At 42.7% G+C, this 22,501-nt stretch overlaps 1 protein-coding gene across 1 annotated transcript in view; it reads left to right on the top strand.

The window, feature by feature from the left end:
* Window positions 1-22,501, top strand: part of Col4a4 (collagen type IV alpha 4 chain) — a 143,814-nt gene that overhangs the window by 78,627 nt on the left and 42,686 nt on the right. Inside the window, exons 23-33 of the mRNA XM_085838845.1 lie at window positions 2,466-2,538; window positions 3,537-3,643; window positions 4,130-4,313; window positions 5,624-5,692; window positions 7,921-8,028; window positions 15,652-15,870; window positions 16,652-16,813; window positions 18,400-18,570; window positions 19,115-19,258; window positions 20,591-20,695; window positions 21,546-21,727. Of these exons, the coding sequence (XP_085694971.1) occupies window positions 2,466-2,538; window positions 3,537-3,643; window positions 4,130-4,313; window positions 5,624-5,692; window positions 7,921-8,028; window positions 15,652-15,870; window positions 16,652-16,813; window positions 18,400-18,570; window positions 19,115-19,258; window positions 20,591-20,695; window positions 21,546-21,727 (1,524 nt within the window). The remainder of the gene's footprint in view (window positions 1-2,465; window positions 2,539-3,536; window positions 3,644-4,129; window positions 4,314-5,623; window positions 5,693-7,920; window positions 8,029-15,651; window positions 15,871-16,651; window positions 16,814-18,399; window positions 18,571-19,114; window positions 19,259-20,590; window positions 20,696-21,545; window positions 21,728-22,501) is intronic.

Genomic DNA, 22,501 nt, shown 5'->3' with positions numbered 1-22,501 from the left:
GAGTGAGGGTCAGCACAGGAGTTCCCAGGTTTCATCTCCCATACATGCATGTGCACGCGCGCACACACACACACACAAACACACATGCACAAATACACACACATATACATACATGCACACATATACACACACACACACAAACATATACACACACATATACATACACACATACACACACTTACACATACACACACTCAAAAACGTGCACACATACACATACAAACACATACATGCACACACACACATGCATGCATGCATGCGCGTGGACACACACACATACACACACATACATGCACACATACACCCCCCCACACACACCCCTTGGGCTTTGCAGGTGGGTCAGGCTTGAACCTTCATCTAAAAGGACATGAACAGCCTGGCGAGTCTTATGAAGAGAGAGGCAATACTCTTTAAATATTCACTGTAGATGAATCACCAGTTACTCTGTGGAGATGAGACACCAGGCAATGGCAGACACATGGAGATTAAGTGGAAAGTAACAGACTGAAGTGTGGTAAAAGGAAGTTAGCTCTAGACAAAAATTGACAGGAAGATGCAAGGATTGGCTAACAGGTCAGATACACAATATGAGAAAAATGGAAGCAGATGTGGAACTATGTCCTTTGTCTGGGCCACACTGGAAGAAGGCAGTTGCCTTTGACTGAGATGCAGACTCAGGGAAGATGGGCATTTGGTGGGAAATAGCACACAATGTTTGAGATATTTTAGGGTTGTGTGCTAATTAGACAAACAAATGAAAATGCCAAGTGTAAATGCCAAGTGTCTTGGACGGAAGGGTGATAATCAAGGATTCAGAAGAGAGGACTAGGTTGGAGTTTGGGAAAGTGGCTTTATTGGAGTCTATATGATGTTCAGTTCTAGAGAAGAGATGGATGTGGGGGAATCACACAGACAGAATCATACACAGAATGAATATATCAGAATCACTCTGGTCCAAAAGGTCCTTGAATTGAATGAAAGAATCCCTAGCTGTGGTAACCTAGATGAACTAGTAACAGTCAAAGATCCCTGAGAAGCTACTCCGCATGAATCTGTCCATCACAATATGGTGCTCACTTGTTGACACACTGCTCCCAGGAGTCCTCCCCTGGACTCTGGAGACAGCCCGCTCTTCCTCTCTGCTGGGGTGACCTGTGACTCAATTCTGAATTTCCCAAATCATTCTCCATCTCTTCGAAAAGAATCAAATGAAAATGAAATTCTGATCTTAAGTGAAAATGATGATTCAGAGCTCCAGCCTTACCCTACCCGCATACGCACAGCACACCTGCAAAGCTGGCCCAGCAGGAAACTTAAAGGATAAAGCTCAGCGCAATCATGCTGAAACCATGCTGTAATTTATATATTATAGCTTATTTTGTAAAATTTAATTTTTTACCACAGTTTATTTTTATTTTTATATGTTGCTACTTAATCTTTTTAGTGACTCTAAAATATTGTTGTGGCTTTGTGTTTAGTTGCTTCCAAGGGCTAACGTTTTTGCATTGTGGACTACTAGTTTGTTCAGGGCTATAATGGGTAAGGTATTAATTCAGTTGTCCTAGTACTCATTGGGTTGAGGATATTTCTGATGTCTTCTCTCTATATTACATTCATGGTACTGTGCTTAGAGATGGGGGACCAGGATAACACCATGAGGGGAAATCCCATCTCCCTTTCTCTTTCTTACCCACTTTCAGGAACACTTCTGTATTCCCAGGCCACTTTCCCCTCCTTGAGCTCTGTGGAAGCTTGTATGTTACCCTCCCTCTTTTTGCTCTCATTTTCACAGATCAAAGGCTAAAATCTTTTAAAATAGTATTGATGATACATATTTATTTAGGATACAATTTTATTTAAGACTCGTGGTAAGGTTGCATATCAATATAGAATTCTCATGTATCATTTCCCTAGCTTTAAAAATAGATTTATTTTTAAAAAGTGTATGTGTATTTATAAGTTCCTGCATGTAGGTATGCACATCACATACATACATGTATGTGCATCAAGTGCATTCCTGGTGCATAGAGAGGTTAGAGGAGGAAGTTGGTCCCCTGGAACTAGTTACAAGGTCTTCAGTGTCACCATGTGGGTGCTGCTGACCAACAGTGTTCTCTGCAAAACCAGCAAGTGCTCTAAGTACTGAGCCATCTCTCTAGCCTCATTCTGATATCTTACAACATGGTGAACTGCTAAGGTAGGAGAGTCATGGATACATTGTTGCTAACCCAGATACAAACTTTACATAGATCTTAGTACCAAGAACTTGTGGTTTTTATGCAATAGAACCACAAGAAGGTTCTGGAAGGCAGGAAAGGGATAAAACAAAGATTTTTCAAGCCAGAATCTTTGAACAGAGATTTAGAGAAGAAGGGAAGGTGTTAAATAAACAAGAATATAAATGACTTCTGTCCTATTAGAATTAATCTAATGCACTGCTCTTGTTATTATTTTTATTTACCAAGGGAAGACCTGGTGCCATGGGGCCCCCTGGTCACAAAGGGGAAAAGGGTGACATGGTCATATCAAGAGTGAAAGGTGAGTGTGACCTATGACATGGTCATGTCAAGAGTGAAAGGTGAGTGTGACCTATGACTTAGCCCTCTGACATTTTATGAATTATCTATGGGCATCCACTTTCATTGATTTCCCCTGTGACTGCAGATTAATTATATATAGTTTAGGATTGTTGAGATGACCTAGAAAGTATTTCCTGCCCTTCATAGAATGGCATGGCTGTTAAGCACTAAATCTCCCACTTCTTATTTGAAATCATAAATGTTACTTCAGTGGCATCCAAATCCCCATTGTGGTGAACTTGAATCTGAAGCAGAATATCTTTTAACTTGCCTTCTGCCTTATAATGGCCTTTATTAATCAGTGGCATTTAAATTACACGTAACAGATGCTTATCTTGGAATAGTTTGGGGGAATAATATAATTTATTGACTTACTAGAGAAAACATGAAGATCTAGGTGTAGGATTCGTGTTGTGATGATCATCTCTATCACCTTGCACAGAATCATGCCACTGCTCGAATCCTCCTCTCCATTGGTCTATGTCCAGTTGCTCCCACAAGTCTGACTTCCTCTGGCTACGTGCCCCAGGATTACCATGCGTGAGGCAGCTCTGAGTCCTTGAAATCAGAGATACCATGTCAGCTGTAGCAGAGGAATAACTTTAGAAAGGATTGTGTAGCTTAGGGCAATAATCAACTGCCAACTCCCCAGGCTGCTAAGATCAGGGATAGAATGTTCACACATTGTCACTGAGGCAGGAAGTTTCCATGACTGATCACCTCTTTGCTAAAATGAGAGAAGGAATATTTCTCAGGTAAAGAGAACCAGTAGTTTTCACAACTGCCTTTCTGCCCTTTTTTCTTGTAACAGTTTGGGTGACTTTTGACGAGTCACTCAGGAATTTCAGCCAACCTTCATAGAGTGAAACGCCATTGCTCTTACCCCGGGTCCTTTCCTCTCTTCTATTTCACTCCCCATGTACAAGAGCTTACAAGGTTTTTGCTTCCTTTTCCCAGGGCAAAAAGGAGAAAGAGGACTGGATGGGCCACCAGGATTTTTGGGGCCACCTGGACAAGATGGTGGGGGTGGACGTCCTGGAGAAAGAGGGGATCCTGGGCCACGAGTATGTGAAGTTCTGCTCTAGAATTTAATTTTCTGATACGTGTACACAAGCAAGGCAGGCGACTATAGGTCAGACTTGCACACAGTAGGGGTAAAGATTCATTGTATTTGTATTTTTAACCACGGGCACAGAGGGTGGCAGAGCCTATCTGGCTGGGTACCTTCTCCTAAGGCTATAAGAAGCTGACTTCACACAAAAAACTCATTTGAGTTTTTCATTTGTGTGTGGATCTACCAATTGAATTACTTATTTTATATGTTATATCTGATGTTAGTGCATCTATACATAAGTTTCTATTCTGTACTTTAGGTATAATACAATTCATTTTCTGTGTTTGAGGCATAGTATAATACATCCATATCCTATATATGTAAGCATACACTTACTGTAACTTTCTTTTCAAATCTGGGGTTTTAAACATGTAGATTGCCTTGAATACATGGGCTTTGAAAGATCAATAATAGACATGTGACCTAACATCCCCAGGGGGACCATAAGGATGCAGCCCCAGGTGAGAGAGGGCTTCCTGGACTGCCAGGCCCTCCAGGAAGAACAGGACCTGTGGGGTCTCCAGGCCTGGGATTTCCAGGCCCACCAGGACAGCGAGGCCTACCAGGAGAGCCCGGGCGCCCGGGCATGAGAGGCTTTGATGGCTCGAAGGGGCAAAAAGGTACTTTTGGATATTTGCATGGGAGGATATTAAGTGGAATCACAAACACTGTAATGTCTTTCTGCTGAGCACAGGGATCTCTCTGGCAGGCGGACTAAATGAATGTTGTCCAGATGCTAGGGAGAGATTGCAGGCTGTCCATCCACTGTAGCACAGTCAATATTTAGAACAAGTCGGTAGAGCGCGACCCTCTTTGCTGCTTCATTTGTTTGTCATGCCCAAGCTGCTTTTTATTAATTTCTCACTACCAGCTCATAAAGCCCAACTGTAGTTAGAGCATTTCTATGCATTCAAAGTACATTTTTTAATATTTTAATAAAAGATCCACTAGTATTTTATTTAACAAAATAGTGTCTATGAAAACACACTTGTGAGCATTTCGGGGAGAGGAAAAATGATGGCATTTTAGCATATTTGACAGGCATATGAACTTCAAAAATTACTTTCAGGGTTATGGCTGACAGAACAAGGTTTATTTAAGGTTTTTTTTTTTTGTCACATTCATTGTACCTTGGGCTATAGCATTAATTTTGAGGTTTGGAGATAAAATACTGTCTTTGGCTCTTGTTTTGACAACACATAGAGACAAGTACCCTTATATTTGATAAGAAGTAACTTTGGATCTCAGACAAGTGTAACATCATTTTTCTTTAGCTCTCTTAGTTTAGTTTAAAAGTACATGAAGCAATAACTATGAGGTGTTGCTACAAAAGTGGAACTTTTGATTTTCGTAGGACATGAGCCCTCAGAGGGACAGGTTTTGAGTTACTTTACCAGTTAGATTGGCGATAATAGTACTGTCATTGCTGAGCCATTGAAAAAACAAGAGACAATGTAACCTATGGGCCTGCCCATAGAGATCTCAAAATGACTGTTACTCATACCCAACCCAGTCTATTCATTTGTGTAGCTCCCTGGTGGCCAAACCAAGAGGAAAACCAGATGAACTCAGTACCAAGTGTCATGGCTTCCCTATGATCTATCAACATTTTCTCTTCATTCCACTAGAATCTGTAAGCCTATAAACTATCATTTATATTAACAATTCACATTTTCCCATGTTATTAGAACTGATACTTTTTAGACTCAATGACTCTTCTTATAACTTCTTGTTATAAAAAACAGTCACAACTTCTTATAACTGTTCTGACCGCCGAGATTTGGATTTAAGGACAGATCTGGAATGTTTGTCTAATGATGCTTGGAAACTTCTCTTCTGGTGAACTCTAACACATCCTATGGAAGTCAGCACAGAGCCTTGTGCATCCATTGCTCAGTTATCCGAATGTCATTTTTCTGTTCCTCCCCAGGTGACTCCATTCTGTGTAATGTAAGCTACCCAGGAAAACCAGGTCTGCCAGGTCTTGATGGACCTCCAGGTATTACCATGCAAAGTTCTTACCCTACAGGCTTTCTGCAAGGGCAGTGGGGGGTGGGGGAGCGATAAGCACACAGCAAATCCCTGAGGGACAGGAGACTAGGGAAATCCTTATAGTCATTAGCTCCTGGGTCTTCCCCACTTGGCTTGATACCCTTGAGTGTACTTTTCCAGACTCCGTGTCTTGGTTTGATCACCCATCAGTTCACGTGTCTGCCCTTGAGAATTCTAAAGCTATGTACTTTATCTCTTCCTGTGAAGCAAGAGTGGAGAATGCCACCCACCTGTGGACTCTGCCTTCCAAGAGGGACAAGTTCTGATTAGACAGAGCCTGAAAAATGTCTCTGTATCAACATCTCTGAATACATATTCATGCATCTATTCCATTTGACTTAGTCCCTGGTGTCTAGCTGAATCAAACCCCAAATCCATGTAACTTCTTTAAAGTTAATTTCAATGAACTTACTACTAGCATGGTTAGTAAACATGGCTCTTCTGCTCTAACACAAGGATAGAAAGGGCAGGAGCAGATTGCTTGATCAGTAAAATTCTTGCTGTACAAGCATAAAGAGAACCTGAGCTCAGACCACCAGCACCCATGCAAAGAGCTGAGTGATGCACTGTATATCCCAGGACTGGGGAGGTGGATACAAAGAGGATCTTTGGAACTCTAGGAAAGCAGTCTAACTGAATCGGAGAGAAAGAAAGGGTGGGGAGTGGATGGGAAGGATCTGGGAGGACCTGCAGGAGAAGTAACTGTGGTCAGAATATATTGTATGAGAAATTCTTTTCAATTAAAAAGAGAATAAATAAATAGGTAATAAAAGGAATAAGAGGGAGGAGATCATTTGGCATTGCTCTCTGACCTCTGTACTCATGGTTGCAAACACAACACACAGATGACAAACTATGTACAGGTTGAGTCATGTGAGACTGGGCTGCTGTCTTCTGGAACCATTTATATCCATCATGGGGTTTCCAAGCAGTGTTGGAATCTCAGCGAGCTGCAAACACACCCTTGTTTCCTCTCTTATGACCCCGAGGAACGGTGGAGACTCAGCTGATCCATGGCAATGTATGTTGGTGTGACCCTGGTCCTAGGTTAGGTTCAGATCATTCATGGGATTTCAGGAATGTAAGAGGCAGGGCTGCTCTCTTAGGATCACCTCACCTGCTCATATTTCATATATGTGTGTGTGTGTGTGTGTATGTGTGTGTGTGGCCTAGGACTAGTTCATATTCCTAAAAAGTAAAATCCCATTGGATAAATCCAGTCATGCGACCAAGATCCAGCTCAAGGGCCAGGGTGGAATATTGCACTCACCACAGTGCAGCTCTGAGAGTGTAGAGACATCATTCTACATCTGCAGAGGGATGGACTATACTGATTAGTTCATTGAATATCCATTTCTGCTTTACTGTTACTGTCCTGGGGATGAATGAGAAAGATTGATTGTTGGCCAGCAGCATTAGCTCACAGGAAGGAAACTCCCATGTTGTGTAAGTGGTTGTGCCTCCACCCAATCTCACAGTTCAGAAGTTGTGTATGAGCTGAGCTAACTTAGGAGGACATCAAAGACTTAAGGTAAAATCTCAATCCCTTTAGTGGGTCATCTGCCTGTGCTCTGTATAATGTAGGGCTCCTTTAGTGCTTTCTCAGCAGGATGGGCTTTGCCCACCATCTTGGGCTCCTAATGGATAGGCTAGGGCTATGGGATTGTGTTTCAGACATGCCATAGAAGGCACTAAAGTTTAGATGAATGGTGGTGTGTGTGTGAAAAGCTGCCAGAAGGAATTCTTCACAGTACAGATTATAAGAAAAATCACTCTGACACATTTACCTGGAGCAATGACTGCAGAATGCTTCTGTAAACCACACTGGAAAACTTTTGGGGGACAGGGAGGAAAGGGTCTATTCAGCTTACACTTCCAGATCATAGTCCCTCGTTGGAGGAAGCCAAGACCAGAACTCAAGCATGACTAGAACCTGGAGGCAGGAGCTGATGCAAGGCCATGAAGGGATGCTGCTTACTGGCTTGCTTCCCATGGCTTGCTCAGCCTGCCATCTTGGAGAACCCTGGCTGGTTGTCCTGAAAACTTTTACTTCCATAAAATCAACATAACTCCAAAAGGACAATTAACACAGACATTTCAAAATCCATTTTTCTGTTGTTCCTCCTTGGTTTGTTTCTGCTCGATTGAATATTCGATTTATTTGCTCTTACTTAGGTCTGAAGGGGTTTCCAGGCCCCCCAGGGGCTCCTGGTATGAGATGTCCAGATGGGCAGAAAGGCCAGCGGGGCAAACCGGGAATGTCTGAGATTCCAGGTCCACCTGGTAAGTGAAGGCTTTCTCTTGCCTTGGGAGCATCTGCATCAGGAACTTTTGCATATTCTTAAAGGTGGATAATCTTAAGAAAACAGACAGAGGGTCTGGGGGATGATGGAAGAATGGTTCTCTGGGGACGGTTGGGGAATACAGACCCTCAGCTATGTTGAGACAACTTGTAGATGAAGAGAATCCTACGCAGCTGAGGCTCCTGCTGCAGGGAAGCCTTTGGTGTTGGCTGGCCCAAGTTCATTGTGTGGTTGAAAGCACGCAGTCTAGAGCAGTGCCTGTCAGATAGAGACAGTGGTCAGGGGGCTGGTCACAATGGAACTCAGCTGTAATCCTGCAACACTAGGTGTGGAGGCAGGAGAACCACCGTCAGTTTTAGGCCATCCTGGGATATATACTACGGTCTAAGCAGCTTGAGTTACTCAGTAGTTACTCAGTGAGACACTGTCTCAAAAAATACAAATAAATGTAAAAAATAATTTTTAAGGGAGGATGGCAGCATGGCTCAGTGAGAAAAATTTGCTTGCCACCAAGCCTGATGACCTGAGTTCCATCCCTGAAAGACCCACAAATTGTCCTCTGACCTCCAGGTGTGCACCGGCCTGCCTCCTCAAATAAATAAATTTATACAGATAAAACAGCAACAATAAAATCAACTGATGTCACTAATAGAATGCCAAAGGCAGTATTACCTATTGAGTCTCTGAAGCAACTGAAATGTTACTTATTAAGTACTTCTTTTTTTTTAATTAGGTAATTTCCTCAATTACATTTCCAATGCTATCCAAAAAGTCCCCAATACACTCACCCCCAAGTCCCCCACCCACCCACCCCCACCCCTTGGCCCTGGCATTCCCCTGTACTGGGGCATATAAAGTTGGCAAGTCCAATGGGCCTCTCTTTCCAGTGATGGCCTACTAGGCCATCATTTGATACAAATGCAGCTAGAGTCAAGAGCTCTGGGGTACTGGTTAGTTCATAATAATGATCCACCTATGGGGTTGCAGTTCCCTTTAGCTCCTTGGGTACTTTCTCTAGCTCCTCCATTGGGGGCCCTGTGATCCATCCAATAGCTGACTGTGAGCATCCACTTCTGTGTTTGCTAGGCCCCGGCATTGTCTCACAAGAGACAGCTATATCTGGGTCCTTTCAGAGAAACCTTGCTAGTGTATGCAATGGTGTCAGCGTTTGGAAGCTGATTATGGGATGGATCCTTGGATATGGCAGTCTTTAGATGTTCCATCCTTTCTTCACAGCTCCAAACTTTATCTCTGTAACTCTTTCCATGGGTGTTTTGTTCCCAATTCCAAGAAGGGGCACAGTGTCCACACTTTGGTCTTCGTTCTTCTTGAGTTTCATGCGTTTAACAAATTGTATCTTGTATCTTGGGTATCCTAAGTTTTTGGGCTAATATCCACTTATCAGTGAGTACATATTGTGTGAGTTCCTTTGTGAATATGTTACCTCACTCAGAATGATGCCCTCCAGATCCATCCATTTGCCTAGGAATTTCATAAATTCATTCCTTTTAATAGCTGAGTAGTACTCCATTGTGTAAATGTACCACATTTTCTGTATCCATTCCTCTGTTGAGGGGCATCTGGGTTCTTTCCAGCTTCTGGCTATTATAAATAAGGCTGCTATGAACATAGTGGAGCATGTGTCCTTCTTACCGGTTGGAACATCTTCTGGATATATGCCCAGGAGAGGTATTGCTGGATCCTCTGGTAGTATTATGTCCAATTTTCTGAGGAACCGCCAAACTGATTTCCAGAGTGGTTGTACCAGCTTGCAATCCCACCAACAATGAAGGAGTGTTCCTCTTTCTCCACATCCTCGCCAGCATCTGCTGTCACCTGAATTTTTGATCTTAGCCATTCTGACTGGTGTGAGGTGGAATCTCAGGGTTGTTTTGATTTGCATTTCCCTGATGATTAAGGATGTTGAACATTTTTTCAGGTGCTTCTCTGCCATTCGGTATTCCTCAGGTGAGAATTCTTTGTTCAGTTCTGAGCCCCATTTTTTAATGGGGTTATTTGATTTTCTGGAGTCCACCTTCTTGAGTTCCTTATATATATTGGATATTAGTCCCCTATCTGATTTAGGATAGGTAAAGATCCTTTCCCAATCTGTTGGTGGTCTTTTTGTCTTATTGACGGTGTCTTTTGCCTTGCAGAAGCTTTGCAACTTTATGAGGTCCCATTTATCGATTCTCGATCTTACAGCATAAGCCTTTGCTGTTCTATTCAGGAATTTTTCCCCTGTACCCATATCTTCGAGGCTTTTCCCTACTTTCTCCTCTATAAGTTTCAGTGTCTCTGGTTTTATGTGGAGTTCCTTAATCCACTTAGATTTGACCTTGGTACAAGGAGATAGGAATGGATCAATTCGCATTCTTCTACATGATAACCGCCAGTTGTGCCAGCACCATTTGTTGAAAATGCTGTCTTTTTTCCACTGGATGGTTTTTGCTCCCTTGTCAAAGATCAAGTGACCATAGGTATGTGGGTTGATCTCGGGTCTTCAATTCTGTTCCATTGGTCTACTTGTCTGTCGTTATACCAGTACCATGCAGTTTTTATCACAATTGCTCTGTAGTACAGCTTTAGGTCAGGCATGGTGATTCTTCCAGAGGTTCTTTTATCCTTGAGAAGAGTTTTTGCTATCCTAGGTTTTTTGTTGTTCCAGATGAATTTGCAGATTGTCCTTTCCAATTCGTTGAAGAATTGAGTTGGAATTTTGATGGGGATTGCATTGAATCTGTAGATTGCTTTTGGCAAGATAGCCATTTTTACAGTGTTGATCCTACCAATCCATGAGCATGGGAGGTTTTTCCATCTTCTGAGATCTTCTTTAATTTCTTTCTTCAGGGACTTGAAGTTCTTGTCATACAGATCTTTCACTTCCTTAGTTAGAGTCACGCCAAGGTATTTTATATTGTTTGTGACTATTGAGAAGGGTGTTGTTTCCCTAATTTCCTTCTCTGCTTGTTTATCCTTTGTGTACAGAAAGGCCATTGACTTGCTTGAGTTAATTTTATATCCAGCTACTTCACCAAAGCTATTTATCAGGCTTAGGAGTTCTCTGGTGGAATTTTTAGGGTCACTTATGTATACTATCATATCATCTGCAAAAAGCGATATTTTGACTTCTTCTTTTCCGATTTGTATCCCCTTGATCTCCTTTTGTTGTCTAATTGCTCTGGCTAGGACTTCGAGTACAATGTTGAATAGGTAGGGAGAGAGTGGGCAGCCTTGTCTAGTCCCTGATTTTAGTGGGATTTCTTCCAGCTTCTCACCATTTACTTTGATGTTGGCTACTCGTTTGCTGTATATTGCTTTTATCATGGTTAGGTATGGGCCTTGAATTCCTGATCTTTCCAAGACTTTTATCATGAATGGGTGTTGGATTTTGTCAAATGCTTTTTCAGCATCTAAGGAGATGATCATGTTGTTTTTGTCTTTGAGTTTGTTTATATAATGGATTACATTGATGAATTTTTGTATATTGAACCATCCTTGCATCCCTGGGATGAATCCTACTTGGTCAGGATGGATGATTGTTTTGATGTGTTCTTGAATTCAGTTAGCGAGAACTTTATTGAGGATTTTTGCATCAATATTCATAAGGGAAATTGGTCTGAAGTTCTCTATTTTTGTTGGGTCTTTATGTGGTTTAGGTATCAGAGTAATTGTGGCTTCATAGAATGAGTTGGGTAGAGTACCTTCTGATTCTATTTTGTGGAATAGTTTGTGAAGAACTGGGATTAGTTCTTCTTTGAAGGTTTGAGAGAACTCTGCACTAAACCCATCTGGTCCTGGGCTTTTCTTGGTTGGGAGACTATTAATGACTGCTTCTATTTCTTTAGGGGATATGGGACTGTTTAGATCATTAACCTGATCTTGATTTAACTTTGGTACCTGGTATCTGTCTAGAAACTTGTCCATTTCATCCAGGTTCTCCAGTTTTGTTGAGTATAGCCTTTTGTAGAATGATCTGATGGTGTTTTGGATTTCTTCAGGGTCTGTTGTTATGTCTCCCTTTTCATTTCTGATTTTGTTAATTAGAGTACTTTCCCTATGCCCTCTAGTGAGTCTGGCTAAGGGTTTATCTATCTTGTTGATTTTCTCAAAGAACCAGCTCCTTGATTGGTTGATTCTTTGAATTGTTCTTCTTGTTTCCACTTGGTTGATTTCACCCCTGAGTTTGATTATTTCTTGCCGTCTACTCCTCTTGGGTGAATTTGCTTCCTTTCGTTCTAGAGCTTTTAGGTGTGTTGTCAAGCTGCTAATGTGTGCTCTCTCTAGTTTCTTTTTGGAGGCACTCAGAGCTATGAGTTTTCCTCTTAGAAATGCTTTCAGTGTGTCCCATAAGTTTGGGTATGTTGTGGCTTCATTTTCATTAAACTCCAGAAAGTCCTTAATTTCTTTCTTTATTCCTTCCTTGACCAAGGTATCATTGAGAAGAGTGTTGTTTAGTTTCCACGTGTGTGTTGGCTTTCTATTATTTATTTTGTTATTGAAGATCAGTCTTAGTCCATGGTGATCTGATAGGGTGCATGGGACAATTTCAATATTTTTGTATATATTGAGGCTTGTTTTGTGACCAATTATGTGGTCAATTTTGAGAAGGTACCGTGAGGTGCTGAGAAGAAGGTATATCCTTTTGTTTTAGGATAAAATGTTCTGTAGATATCTGTCAGATCCATTTGTTTCATAACCTCTTTTAGTTTCACTGTGTCCCTGTTTAGTTTCTGTTTCCATGATCTGTCCATTGGTGAAAGTGGTGTGTTGAAGTCTCCCACTATTATTGTGGGAGGTGCAATGCGTGCTTTGAGCTTTACTAAAGTATCTTTAATGAATGAGGCTGCCCTTGTATTTGGAGCATAGATATTCAGAATTGATAGTTCCTCTTGGAGGATTTTACCTTTGATGAGAATGAAGTGCCCTTCCTTGTCTTTTTTGATGACTTTGGGTTGGAAGTCCATCTTATCAGATATTATAATGGCTACTCCATCTTGTTTCTTCCTACCATTTGCTTGGAAAATTGTTTCCAGCCTTTCATTCTGAGGTAGTGTCTATCTTTTTCTCTGAGATGAGTTTCCTGTAAGCAGCAAAATGTTGGGTCCTGTTTCTGTAGCCAGCCTGTTAGTCTATGTCTTTTTATTGGGGAGTTGAGTCCATTGATATTAAGAGATATTAGGGAGAAGTAATTGTTGCTTCCTTTTATTTTTGTTGTTAGAGTTGGTGTTCTGTTTTTGTGGCTGTCTTCTTTTAGGTTTGTTGAGGGATTACCTTCTTGCTTTTTCTATGACGTGGTTTCCGTCCTTGTATTGGTTTTTTTCTGTTATTATCCTTTGAAGGGCTGGATTTGTGGAAAGATAATGTGTGAATTTGGTTTTATCGTGGAATACTTTGGTTTCTCCATCTATGGTAATTGAGAGTTTGGCTGGGTATAGTAGCCTGGGCTGGAAATTGTGTTCTCTTAGTTTCTGTATAACATCTGTCCAGGCCCTTCTGGCTTTCATAGTCTCTGGTGAACAATCCGGTGTAATTCTGATAGGCTTGCCTTTATATGTTACTTGACCTTTTTCCCTTACTGCTTTTAGTATTCTATCTTTATTTAGTGCATTTGTTGTTCTGATTATTATGTGTCGGAAGGAATTTCTTTTCTGGTCCAGTCTATTTGGAGTTCTGTAAGCTTCTTGTATGTTCATGGGCATCTCTTTCTTTAGGTTTGGGAAGTTTTCTTCTATAATTTTGTTGAATATATTTGCTGGTCCTTTGAGTTGAAAATCTTCATTCTCATCTACTCCTATTATCCGTAGGTTTGGTCTTCTCATTTTGTCCTGGATTTCCTGGATATTTTGAGTTAGGATCTTTTTGGATTTTGTATTTTCTTTGATTGTCGGGCTGATGTTCTCTATAGAGTCTTCTGCACCTGAGATTCTCTCTTCCATCTCTTGTATTCTGTTGCTGATGCTCGTATCTATGGTTCCAGATTTCTTTCCTAGTGTTTCTATCTCCAGTGTTGCCTCAATTTGGGTTTTCTTCATTGTTTCTACTTCCCTTTTTAGGTCTTGGATGGTTTTATTCAATTCCATCATCTGTTTGGTCTGGTTTTCCTGCAAATCTTTAATGGATTTTTGTGCTTCCTCTTTAATGTCTTTTACCTGTTTAGCAGTGTTCTCCTGCAATTCTTTAAGGGATTTTTGTGCTTCCTCTTTAATGTCTTCTACCTGTTTAGCAGTGTTCTCCTGCAATTCTTTAAGGGATTTTTGTACTTCCTTTTTAATGTCTTCTACCTGTTTAGCAGTGTTCTCCTGCAATTCTTTAAGGGATTTTTGTGCTTCTTCTTTAATGTCTTCTACCTGTTTACCAGTGTTCTTTTGTATTTCTTTAAGTGTGTTATTAAAGTCCTTCTTGATGTCCTCTACCATCATCGTGAGATATGCTTTTAGAACTGGGTCTAGCTTTTCCGGTGTGTTGGGGTACCCTGGACTGGGCGAAGTTGGAGTGCTGGGTTCTGATGATGGTGAGTGGTCTTGGTTTCTGTTAGTAAGATTCTTACGTTTACCTTTCGCCATCTGGTAATCTCTGGGATTAGTTGTTATTGTTGTCACTGTTTAAAGATTGGAGCAGACTCTGTGTTCCACTCACCAGAAGTCTCAAAATCCTGTGGCGGGTGTCGTGGGTAGCTGGCGGGTGTCAGCAGACCCTGCGCTCTAGCTATCCTGGTGCTGTTCAGACCAGAAGAGGCTTGTGGCCCTACTCAGGCCGGATTTCTGCCTCCCCAACCAAAGCAGTCTCAGGTCCCGCGTGATTGGACTGGAGCAGAAGCTGTGTTCCACTCACCAGAAGTCTCAAAATCCTGTTGCGGGTGTCGTGGGTGGCTGGCGGGTGTCAGCCGACCCTGCGCTCTAGCTACCCAGGTGCTGGTCAGACCCGAAGAGGCTTGTGGCCCTACTCAGGCTGGTTTTCTGCTTCCCTAACTAAAGCAGTCTCAGGTCCCGCACGCAATTGGATTGGAGCAGAAGCTGTGATCCACTCACCAGAAGTCTTAAGATCCTGTGGTGGGTGTTGTGGGTAGCTGGCGAGTATCAACAGACCCTGCACCCTAGCTACCCTGGTGCTGTTCAGACCAGAAGAGGCTTGTGGCCCTACTCAGGCCAGATTTCTGCCTCCCCAACCAAAGCAGTCTCAGGTCCCGTGTGATTGGACTGGAGCAGAAGCTGTGTTCCACTCACCAGAAGTCTCAAAATCCTGTGGCGGGTGTCGTGGGTAGCTGGCGGGTGTCAGCAGACCCTGCGCTCTAGCTACCCTGGTGCTGTTCAGACCAGAAGAGGCTTGTGGCCCTACTCAGGCCAGATTTCTGCCTCCCCAACCAAAGCAGTCTCAGGTCCCGTGTGATTGGACTGGAGCAGAAGCTGTGTTCCACTCACCAGAAGTCTCAAAATCCTGTTGCGGGTGTCGTGGGTAGCTGGCAGGTGTCAGCCGACCCTGCGCTCTAGCTACCCAGGTGCTCTATTAAGTACTTCTTAAGAGTGCCTATAGTTTTCAATGAATTGCCCTTATATTTGGCCTATATTTGTACATATAGCAATTTGTTATTGTTGTTAAATAGGTTTTCGTGGTGACATGGGAGATCCAGGCATCAAAGGTGAAAAGGGGACCTCCCCTATTGGACCCCCAGGCCCACCTGGGTCTCCTGGAAAGGATGGCCAGAAAGGAATCCCAGGAGACCCTGCATTTGGTGACCCAGGACCCCCTGGAGAGAGGGGTCTTCCAGGAACACCAGGCATGAAAGGACAGAAAGGTCACCCAGGGTGCCCAGGGGCTGGAGGTATGAGGTCTTTGCTCTTTCCTTGTGACAGAGTGCCTGTTCAGCTTTGGTGCAAGCCAAAAGGAATGCTTTGTGCTTGAGGTACTGAGCGCATGTACAGTCCATGCTTGCAAATGTACTGATGACATTGGATGAACCTGCATCTGCTCTGTTGCCCTTGCACTTTACTGCTTGTTTGCAAACGTCGGGACGCGGTGGCTCAGTGCACTCCATTCTATCCAGGCTATATGTGTTTGCTCCAAAAGCCACAAGCAGCTGGCCAACCTATTGCTGACATTGCCAGGCTGTGGCAGTTAGTACAGACTGTGTGAGGTCTAGCCACTCAGGGGCTTAGCAGTGAGGCTTGGGGCTTAGCAGTGAGGCTTGAAGCTTAGCAGGCTCCATGACAGTCCAGTAGAGATCTGGAAGCGTAACTGGTAAGCCCTCCCAGCAAATGCACATTCATACAGCACACACTGGGGGCATCTTATATCGCTGAGTGTAAATCTGTTGCAAAGGTGGAGGGTGGGAGAATTAGGAAAGCCTGTGGTCTCTTGTTTGCCTAGGTAACTTCTTTGTCCTCTGTTTGCTTATCAAGTAGCCCACATAGCAAGGCTTAGATTTTCAAACTCACTTGGATCTGTATCTTAGATACGAAAATCCATGCTGAGGGCTGTTAGCTCATGGAGCGCAGGGTCAGAATAGAATGGTTTCTTGCTAGAATTGACATGCGTGAGGGATGTGATAGGCCATCTCTACAGTGTTAGCTCCTGCAAGTGCCAAATGCATCTTATCATTTCAGGCCCTCCTGGCATCCCTGGATCTCCAGGTCTCAAAGGTCCCAAAGGTAGAGAGGGAAGTCGTGGCTTACCAGGGATCCTAGGCTCCCCTGGCCATTCCTGTGAAAGAGGTGCTCCGGGGATCCCAGGACAACCGGGACTTCCTGGAACTCCAGGTGATCCAGGTAAGTGCCAGCAGGTGTCAAAACAGGAGATGCCCTGGTGTTCTCTGCTAACAGTCAGAAAGTTTGCCTCCTGCTCATGGAGGGATGGATGTCCGCAGAAGCATGAGTCTAAGTCAAAGAACCTTATTATTCATGAGCTTCATATTAGTTTGGTCTGTGTCATTTTTTTCCAAATTCTGTTTGTGCAACATGTATGGAGCTGGTTAGAGGCTACACATGTGGTGGGTTGCATTATATGCAGGCTTAGAATCACACTTCCCAGGGGCCTTCAAGCAGGCCTGCTTCACATCCTGAGGAAAGGGCAGCAGCATCTGTCCATCAAAGTCATTCACTGCAAACATGGCCTTGGGAGATGCCCAGGTGGAAGTCAGAACCTTGTGTTCTTGGCACCCTCAAGGAGACAAGAATGAGTAAGAGGCTCATGAGCATGCACTTTTTCATGCAGGCGCACTGGGGCTCCTTCACTCCACTACACTGACTACAACAAAATACCTTTGACTGAGTAATTTATAAGCAACATAATTTGATTTTTAGAAGGCCAGAGAGTCCAAAATCAAGACACCAGGAGTTTTGCCATCTGGTGAGGGCCTCTTCCACATAGACAAAAAGTTCTAGTGCTCTCACACAGGCTACCCCAGACCTCTCTAGCATGTTCACACTTAACTCACCTTCAAAACTTCCTTGTAATCCTCTCACACGGGTGGTTAGGGTTCCGCATAGCCATTTTGGGGAGACACGTTTCTCACAGCAGGAGCTATCTCTAGCATGCTCCTCATTTTGTCACTGGGGCCATTCATTCTGTGATGCGTTTGTTGTTGCTTTTATCCACATGCAAGATACCCACTTGAAAAGTCAGACAAGTTTGGGACAGAATTAGCTACTACAGTGTCATTGCAAACATCAGGAATCCTAGCCAGTGATGTTCTAATTTGTAGAAATCTTTCATCATGGTTAACAGTCTAACTGAAGTTCACTGTGGGAAGTGGTCAGAACGCACCAGGACACTTATGTTTCTCCTCCTCCTCCTCCCTCTCCTCCTCCTCTTTCTCCTCTCCCCCCTCCTCCTCCCCCTCTCTCTTCTCTTTCTCCTCCTCTTCCTCTTTATTTTCTTCCTCCTCCACCTCTTTCTCTCTTTCTTTCTCTCTCTCTCCCTCCTCCCTCCTTCCTTCCTTCCTTCATTTCTTCCTTCCTTCCTTTCTTATCCTTCTCCTTGTCCTTTTCTTCTTCTCTTCTTGTCTTCCTCCCTGCTCTTTCTCCTCTTCTTCCTCTTCTCTTTCAAGAGTACATATAAGTACAAATTTTTGTTTCCATCTCTGTGTTTTTATACTAAAAAGTAGCAAACTGTATATTCTTCACTCATTCCTACAAATGGTAGTCAGATGACCTGCCTTCCTTTTTATAGCATTCAGAGAAATATATTCTTAGGCAAATGAAAAGTTACTCTGACACTTTAGCTAATAAGTATTATTTAGTTCTTGTTTAAAGTATTACAGGTACATAATTTAAGCTCTCTGGAATGTGTTTTTCCTGTACTTGTTTGAAGAAAAATCTAAGTTTTCCTGCTTAATAGTTGTGCTATGTCTCAGGGGCCCCAGGTTGGAAAGGCCAGCCAGGAGACATGGGTCCCTCTGGACCAGCTGGGATGAAGGGCCTCCCTGGTCTCCCAGGCCTACCAGGAGCTGATGGTCTCCGAGGGCCTCCTGGGATTCCAGGCCCCACTGGGGAAGATGGTCTACCTGGTCTTCCAGGCCTAAAGGGTGAGTACTGTTTTCCCGGTCATTCTCCCAGTTTTACAAACTCAAAATCAACTGTCAGACAAACTGGTTAGGTAAGACTTATACTAATAGAACATACTATTTAGCCTGATTGTGCCCTCTCTTTTGGATATATCATTTTTTTTCTCTGTGTCATCCTTTCTAGTGGCAGAATGTTGTGGTGTCAGTTAATTGGCAAAAGTCCTTGGGTTCACAGGACTCCGACACCTCAGCTCACAGGACCAGGCAGCACCGATGATGTCATTAGGTCCAGGCTAACATATCTCACTTTGGATAGGCCTCTGTTCTCATCCCTTTTCTTGGTGCTGTGGAAATATGATGGGTGCAGGATCCCTAAAACATCAGCACTTACACGTTAGGTCTGTAGGATGGGAAATAGGAGTGGGCAGGGGAACACAGCTATTTAAGACCATTGTTCAGCATAGAGTGTTAAGCAGGGATTTGTATCACGGAATGTTCAGGACCATGAAAGAACCACACTAGCCTTAACGCGCTTCCCCAAAACTTCATGTTCTCATTCTATCAGGGCTCCCAGGGCTGCCTGGCTTCCCTGGTTTTCCAGGAGAGAGAGGAAAGTCAGGGCCAGATGGAGAACCTGGAGGAAAGGGAGAGGTTGGAGAGAAAGGCTGGCCTGGCTTGAAGGGAGACCTGGGAGAGCGAGGCCCCAAAGGTAAGTGGTTTCAACAACACAGGAGGTGCACGAGCTTGTTCCCCATATTTAATCAAACACTACTCATATGTCTCTGGATCTCTTTAGTTCTATGACAGCGTAGGAATTCATTTTTCTTGCCTTTTGATCTTATTACATGTAACTAACGTAAACGGATCGCTCTGTGGTTGAGATGTGAATGAGTGCACCTCAATACACTGATTTACAGACACGGGCTTCAGAGACCTTGCTCAGCTGGTGGTAAAGACCTGTAAAGAATGTTCCAGGCTTTGGGGGGCCTATGGGACCTCTGCTACAGTAACATACATTGGTCTTGGCACCCAAAAATGACAACATACAAACAAGATAAAATTAAAAGTTGGAACAGAATTTTAGTTGTAAACAATGAAATGTGATTTTCATATAATTTTCCCAAGTTCTTAATTTTCATAAAATATTATTTGAGGTTTTACCTTTGAATCTTGTCCCCCTTAACCGTTTATAGCATAAATGTTTCTTATCGTCTCTCAGGTACTGATACAGGAGAGAAATTAACATTTCTAGCAATGAAAAGACAGTCTTTAGAAGGAGTATTTTTAACTCTTAAAGAGCTCTGTGAAAAAGGCCTCCGATTTCATTCAAATGACCTTTTCTTCTCAGCTGATTCTATATTTGCTTTTGAGTGGTGCTTGTTTTATTATATATGTATTATTACTTGTAAATTATAAGTGTCAACAATCTCTTTGCTATATAAGATAGCCGGTGTTTGCAGATAATTCATGTTATACTATTAAACAGTTATTCCACCGAGAATTAAAACTTGGATCAGTGCTAGCCACTGCAGTTGTAAACTATATCTCCCATAATGGTCCCTGAGGAAAATCCTATCATTACAGCGTTTGCCGATTACAGTTGTGTAAATATACCCACAGCACCATAAACACTCTCATGACTGCTGACATCATACAACTAACGCTATAGCAGTTGTTTCCCAGAATTCCCTGTTAACAATCAGCTGTCGCCATGTTGGTCTGCCAAGCCTGTCTCAGCACGTTACTCTACTCAGATCGAATAAGCTGGAATATGGGCTATGGCTCCTAGTTTTTGGAAGTCCATATGCAGAGAATCAGGTTGAAATATATTTGTTCTTTTAGTGTAATTCTGAATGTCCCAGGGATGGATAAGGGGTGATAGGAGGGGTTTCTTAATCCCTGATACTGATAATGAGGGATCCATCAATCTGGCTTAATGGAGGTAGATGGAGTTTATTAATGAGGTGACATTTGATAGAAGATGAGTTGCATGTGTATTGTGTCTGTGTTTATGTTTCTCTCATATAAATAATATTTACAGGAGACAGAGGACTTCGTGGTGATGCAGGAGAAGCAGTCATTTCCATAAAGGGTGAACCTGGGGATGCTGGGCCTCCAGGAGATGGTGGGTTCTCAGGAGAAAGAGGTAAGTGCTTGACATTTTTCAACTTTATCATGTAATTTGGCTTCTTATAGACCATTCAGGCAAGGAAATATAATATATTATGCAACTTTCCTTCCAACAAGGAACTAGGAAATATAATTTCTTAACTATAATCACACCCTGCTAAGCATTTTTAGTAATTTGTTGGCTTTTCCATGCTAAACGTAGTTGGAGGTCATCTGTATTTATAGAATCATGTATTTCAATGTAGGACCAATACAAGGTATACATAAATAACTGTTTTCCCTCTGTTTGGGGAAGCTGGGGTGACTATTTGGGCCTGCCTGTGTCTTTTTACCCAGCCCCTCTCAAACATCATTATGTTCGAGACCTTGTCTAAATGCAGATCCTCCATCTACAATTTTGGGGCTACCAGTGACCCCACTTTTCTAACCTGTATCCTGATGGCATGCTGCTGATACTCAGAAATATAGCAGAACAAGGATTTTGACAACTAAATCAGCATTTTTCTCAACTTCAGGATTAATCTGCATGGGTTATATATCCTGGAATTCTCTTTAGCTAGCCAGAAGGAGAAAATGTTTTAACTTCTCTGGGTCAAATTTTTCCTCATCTGTAAGGTGTGCATGCTGAAGCAAATGACCTTGCCTGCTCTCTCTTTCCACCAGTGATTTCGACTCTATTCCTGGACAGCTTCTTTCCTAGTGTGGTTGCCAGAGACAGGAACCGCAGAGATGTGGCTTTGACTAGAAGTCAGCATCCCAATTTCATTGTCTTCGTCTCTTACAAGTGGAATCAAGCCATTCAATACAATCTTCACTTAGTCTTAAGATTTTGGCCGAGTGGCTTGTAACACTGCTGACCTCAACAGGTGATAAAGGAAGCCCAGGGATGCGAGGGGGAAGAGGTGATCCCGGAAGAGATGGACCACCGGGACTCCACAGAGGGCAGCCTGGGATAGATGGGCCTCCTGGGCCTCCTGGCCCCCCTGGCCTTCCAGGATCACCTGGACTGAGAGGAGTCATTGGTTTTCCAGGATTTCCAGGTGACCAGGTGAGGAGATGCTCCTGCAAGGGAGAACAAATAAACTCTGCTCTCAGGATCCCTTAAAGCATCCCTTAGAATGAGCCAGTATGTGCCCTTGTCGTTTATGGCTATTTGAAAGTAAGGTGGCATGAAGGAAGAATAGAACCTTCTGGAAGGTTATGAGATTTCTGACCAGTGTTTAGAACTGGCTGTCCTGCTGCAGAGGAGCAAGTCAGGTGATTCACCCATTCCAGCCCGCCCAGGTTTAAATAACTCACAGAATCTTTGCCTCATGACTGATGCTTTATTGGAAAAGAAAAAAAAAATCCTGAACACTGACCAGTTTCTGGTTTCTCAGCCTTCCCATCTGCTTGGGGATGTCGTATTTTTTTCCTTTAAAATACACTTGGCCTTTATAATCATGAGTAACACTCCCCTTGAGAAACCAGAAAACATAATGTAGCGACATGTATCAAACTTCTGGAAAATGTATAACATAGTTTTGGCTTTCCATCTTTTGGAATAAAATGGATCTTTAAAATTTATGATACAACACAGCTTTCAGTATTTCATTTTATATCAAGTGGTTTGCTCAAAGTGTAAATTCAAGTTGTATGGCAGTTACTCTTTGGTAATTGTGTATAAAGAAGTCTATACTTCTTGCTGGGAAGAGCATCTCTAATTCTGGAGGAGTTTTACCCACTCATAAAACATAGACACAGTTAGTATTATGCTTACAAGACACTAACAGTTTCCTTCACCGTTGCCAATTACAAACACTAACTTGGCTGCAGAAAACTG

The sequence above is a fragment of the Mus caroli genome, unplaced genomic scaffold, assembly GCF_978045245.1.
Source record: "Mus caroli unplaced genomic scaffold, Mus_caroli_1 scaffold_1, whole genome shotgun sequence".
Lineage (NCBI taxonomy): Eukaryota > Metazoa > Chordata > Mammalia > Rodentia > Muridae > Mus > Mus caroli.
Note: the sequence above shows the minus strand (reverse complement) of the source record. Positions and strands in the feature narration are given on the sequence as shown.